Here is a 3,235-nt window from a genome sequence, read left to right as displayed (position 1 = left end):
TACCTATAGCAAAGATTCATAACAAAAGTTCCATGAACACTGTTCGTGTCATTGTATTAATACTCACTTTTGTTTTTTAAATCTTTTCATCTTTCTCTTCTTTGTTGGGTGTTACGTGTGAAACACGTATATAGAAACTAGTATATATATATATATATTGAGTAGACGTTGAATTTGGCTGGCTACTTGTGTACCAATCATGTCGCAAAAGTGTGGGCTTATGTATTGGGCTATGGAGCTTGAAACGTACGGGCTACAGTGTAGCCCAAGTTCTTATTTTAACGGGCCGAAATAAATAGCGTACAACTGTTCGAGCTCCAAATCAAACCCCACTATAAAATCTTGAGAACCCTAACTTGCAAGTTCCATTCTCGCGGCTTCAGCTTCTTCGTTTCTCTCTGCAGTCTTCTGTCATCGCCAGATCGTGGTGAGTTTTCTTTCGCTTTCCCTCTTCATCTCACTTGTTCACATTGTTTTCGATTAGTTTTCTGATTTCGTGGCCATTTTGAACATGTTTTTGTAGATTTCGAGTCATATTAAGGATTTTGGTATAAATATAAATTCCTTAAAATTGTCCAACTATATATATAAATCAAGCTGAAGAGATTACTTGGATTATACCTTTTATTTGGTGACCTTTTAATTCTTAAATGATGTTAATATGTTGATTTCGTTCTTTTAATTCTTAAATGATGTTAATATGTTGATTTCGTTATTAAGATGAAAACATGCGGTTGGTAATAATGGTGGATCCTCAACCTGATTTTTGAATAATGCAGATATAGAATTGCTCAAGCTATTCAATAGGACTTGGATCAAACAATTCATAAGTTAGAGAAAACTTAAGTCCATTTATTTTATGGACATTCTATAAAAATATCAATTTATTGAAGAGGTGTTGATGTTTTTATTCTTATACAATTGCAGAAAGACTATTATCATCAAGCAATGGCTGTTGCATTCCACAACCTCAACTCTGATTCTGGTCTCAAAAAGCTTGATGAGTACCTCTTGACCCGCAGTTACATCTCCGGGTGAGTTACTCGTGTGACATTCACTGCTGAGATGTCCTTTTTGACGGTGTTTTATATTGAATGCTGATGTTTTTTGTTTAATCCATGTCTCAGGTACCAAGCCTCGAAGGATGATATCACTGTGTATTCATATCTAGCAAAAGCCCCATCAGCTGAATATGTGAATGCATCTAGGTGGTATAAGCACATCGATGCACTTTTGAGAATCTCGTAAGTTTTGAAGAGCTTAATGAATTAGTGTTTTCATGTTATCTGTTGAATATATCTTTGGAATTTTTTTGGACTAGTGATTGGATGCAAATTATTTAATTATCCTCCTTGTTGAACACAATGTGACTGAAAATCATATTTTTGCAGTGGTGTATCCGGCGAAGGTGCCGGTGTCACTGTAGAGGGATCTGCACCAATCACCGAGGAGGCAGTGGCAACTCCTCCTGCTGCTGACACTAAGGTGTGAAAATTCTTCCTATCTGTTCTGAATTGATATTTAGTTTATGTTGCAATTTCTTTCTTCTTGCTGTTTGGATTGCATTACCGTGTGCATGTTCTTTTTGTCATTATCAATCCTTCTATAGCTTCTAGTATAGGGATGTCATGTGAAACTGTGATTTGACTATTACAAGTGTAAATAATCTTCTTTCCTTTGTTTTTCTCTTGGATTACTTTGCTTCTAGGCCTCAGCTGCTGAAGAAGAAGATGATGATGATGATGATGACGTTGACCTATTTGGTGAGGAAACTGAAGAGGAAAAGAAGGCTGCTGAAGAACGTGCTGCAGCAGTTAAGGCTTCAGGGAAGAAGAAAGAATGTAAGCTTTCCCTGTCTAATATTTTCAATATAAGATGATTACCCTTACCATTGCTAATAAAGTGGAAAAACTTGCTGAAATTTTGAACTGACCTTTTGCTCTCATTCGACTTCAGCTGGCAAGTCCTCAGTTCTCTTGGATGTCAAGCCATGGGATGATGAGACTGATATGAAGAAGCTTGAAGAAGCTGTTCGAAGTGTTCAGATGGAAGGATTGACTTATGGAGCATGTGAGCTTCTGTTCTTTGTTCTATTGAGTTGAATTTTTATTTTACTGGAAGTGAGAATTGCTTTTTCATCATTCTAGTATCATTTAGCTTTTCTTTCTTGGATATTGTTGATCTAACCTGAATATTATTTAGGAGGTTGTCTTGAAAAGCTGTTAATTTGTTCCACATTATTTGCAGCTAAACTTGTTCCTGTTGGATATGGTATTAAGAAGCTGCAAATCATGCTTACCATTGTGGATGACTTGGTCTCTGTGGATGATCTCATTGAGAATTATTTTACAGTTGAACCTATCAATGAGTATGTTCAGAGCTGTGATATTGTTGCTTTCAACAAAATATGTAAGTAAATTATAAACTGTTCATTTTTTTAGTTTTGGAGTATTAAATTCCATGTTACATATCATGTTATTTGTGGCCCCTCTGTTGATCATCTGCTACTGTTTGTGACAGGAATTCTGTTACTCTCTGAAGTTTTGATTGAAATGGGTGGCTATACTGAAGAACAACAATCAGTAGTTCTATGTTGCTTCTCTTTGTGTTGTTACTATGTTTTCTCGTCAAAAGAGGTGTTACCTGAACCTGACAAGGGCATCTGTTTTGCTCCTCGTTTGGATTAATATTTAAAATTTCTGGAATACTTCTAAGTTCTCACTTTTAATTTTAGTATCGGTTTTGGAAAGACTTGCACAGTTTGCGGTCTGACTCTTCATTGACGTTACAGTTGCCTGCAATACAGCAGTTGTATATGGTGTTTCATTGCATCATTAGTAAGTAATATATTTCCTTTCATACTAAAGAAATTACGGTTAATTGATAGGTAGCAGGTATCCGAGATACTATCCAATGGATAAATATATTAGTACGTCTTGCGTATACTCTAGTCATTGTTGGATATATTCGGGTCTATTTGTATCATGTTGCAGCTATGTTAGTCACTGTTTCTTAGGTTTTTAGCATAGTCAAACAAATAATCTTCAAGTATTTGAGCATTGACGTTTATATAAATCTCTAATTTTGAACCTTTGTGTAACAATATAATGTTTTAAATTTTATTCTCTGTTAAATTGCTTACCCAAAGGTTCTGTGAAGGCCAAAATCCTTTCTATGATTAGAATTTAATTACTTGTATTAAATCATTGCATTTTCAGAGATACTTTTTTTTTTA

The 3,235-nt window shown here is 35.1% G+C and overlaps 1 protein-coding gene across 2 annotated transcripts; it reads left to right on the top strand.

Moving 5' to 3' along the window:
- The first annotated feature begins 222 nt into the window (after nucleotides 1–222).
- Nucleotides 223–2,749, top strand: LOC104238113 (elongation factor 1-delta 1-like). 2 transcript variants are annotated; one of them, XM_070160099.1, is made up of 9 exons: nucleotides 325–427; nucleotides 780–830; nucleotides 928–1,034; nucleotides 1,128–1,244; nucleotides 1,392–1,485; nucleotides 1,709–1,841; nucleotides 1,957–2,070; nucleotides 2,248–2,409; nucleotides 2,521–2,749. In XM_070160099.1, coding segments are annotated over exons 3-9 (708 nt in total). In that variant the 5' UTR covers nucleotides 325–427; nucleotides 780–830; nucleotides 928–948; the 3' UTR covers nucleotides 2,523–2,749. The 2 variants fall into 2 exon arrangements, with proteins under 2 accessions (XP_009790696.1, XP_070016200.1); XM_009792394.2 differs by lacking the exon at nucleotides 780–830 and having other exon boundaries at nucleotides 223–427.
- The last annotated feature ends 486 nt before the right edge of the window (nucleotides 2,750–3,235 follow it).

The sequence above is a fragment of the Nicotiana sylvestris genome, chromosome 10 (genome assembly GCF_000393655.2).
Source record: "Nicotiana sylvestris chromosome 10, ASM39365v2, whole genome shotgun sequence".
Lineage (NCBI taxonomy): Eukaryota > Viridiplantae > Streptophyta > Magnoliopsida > Solanales > Solanaceae > Nicotiana > Nicotiana sylvestris.
The sequence above is the reverse complement of the archived record's forward strand: the minus strand, read 5'-3'. Positions and strand labels throughout refer to the sequence as shown.

What these genes read in the sequence shown, in the direction of transcription:
- LOC104238113 (XM_009792394.2), top strand. Translation starts at nt 949, where the DNA reads ATGGCTGTTGCATTCCACAACCTCAACTCTGATTCTGGTCTCAAAAAG. An exon ending in ACCCGCAGTTACATCTCCGG is followed by an intron (nt 1,035 to 1,127) that starts GTGAGTTACTCG and finishes TCCATGTCTCAG; the next exon opens with GTACCAAGCCTCGAAGGATG. An exon ending in AGGATTGACTTATGGAGCAT is followed by an intron (nt 2,071 to 2,247) that starts GTGAGCTTCTGT and finishes CATTATTTGCAG; the next exon opens with CTAAACTTGTTCCTGTTGGA.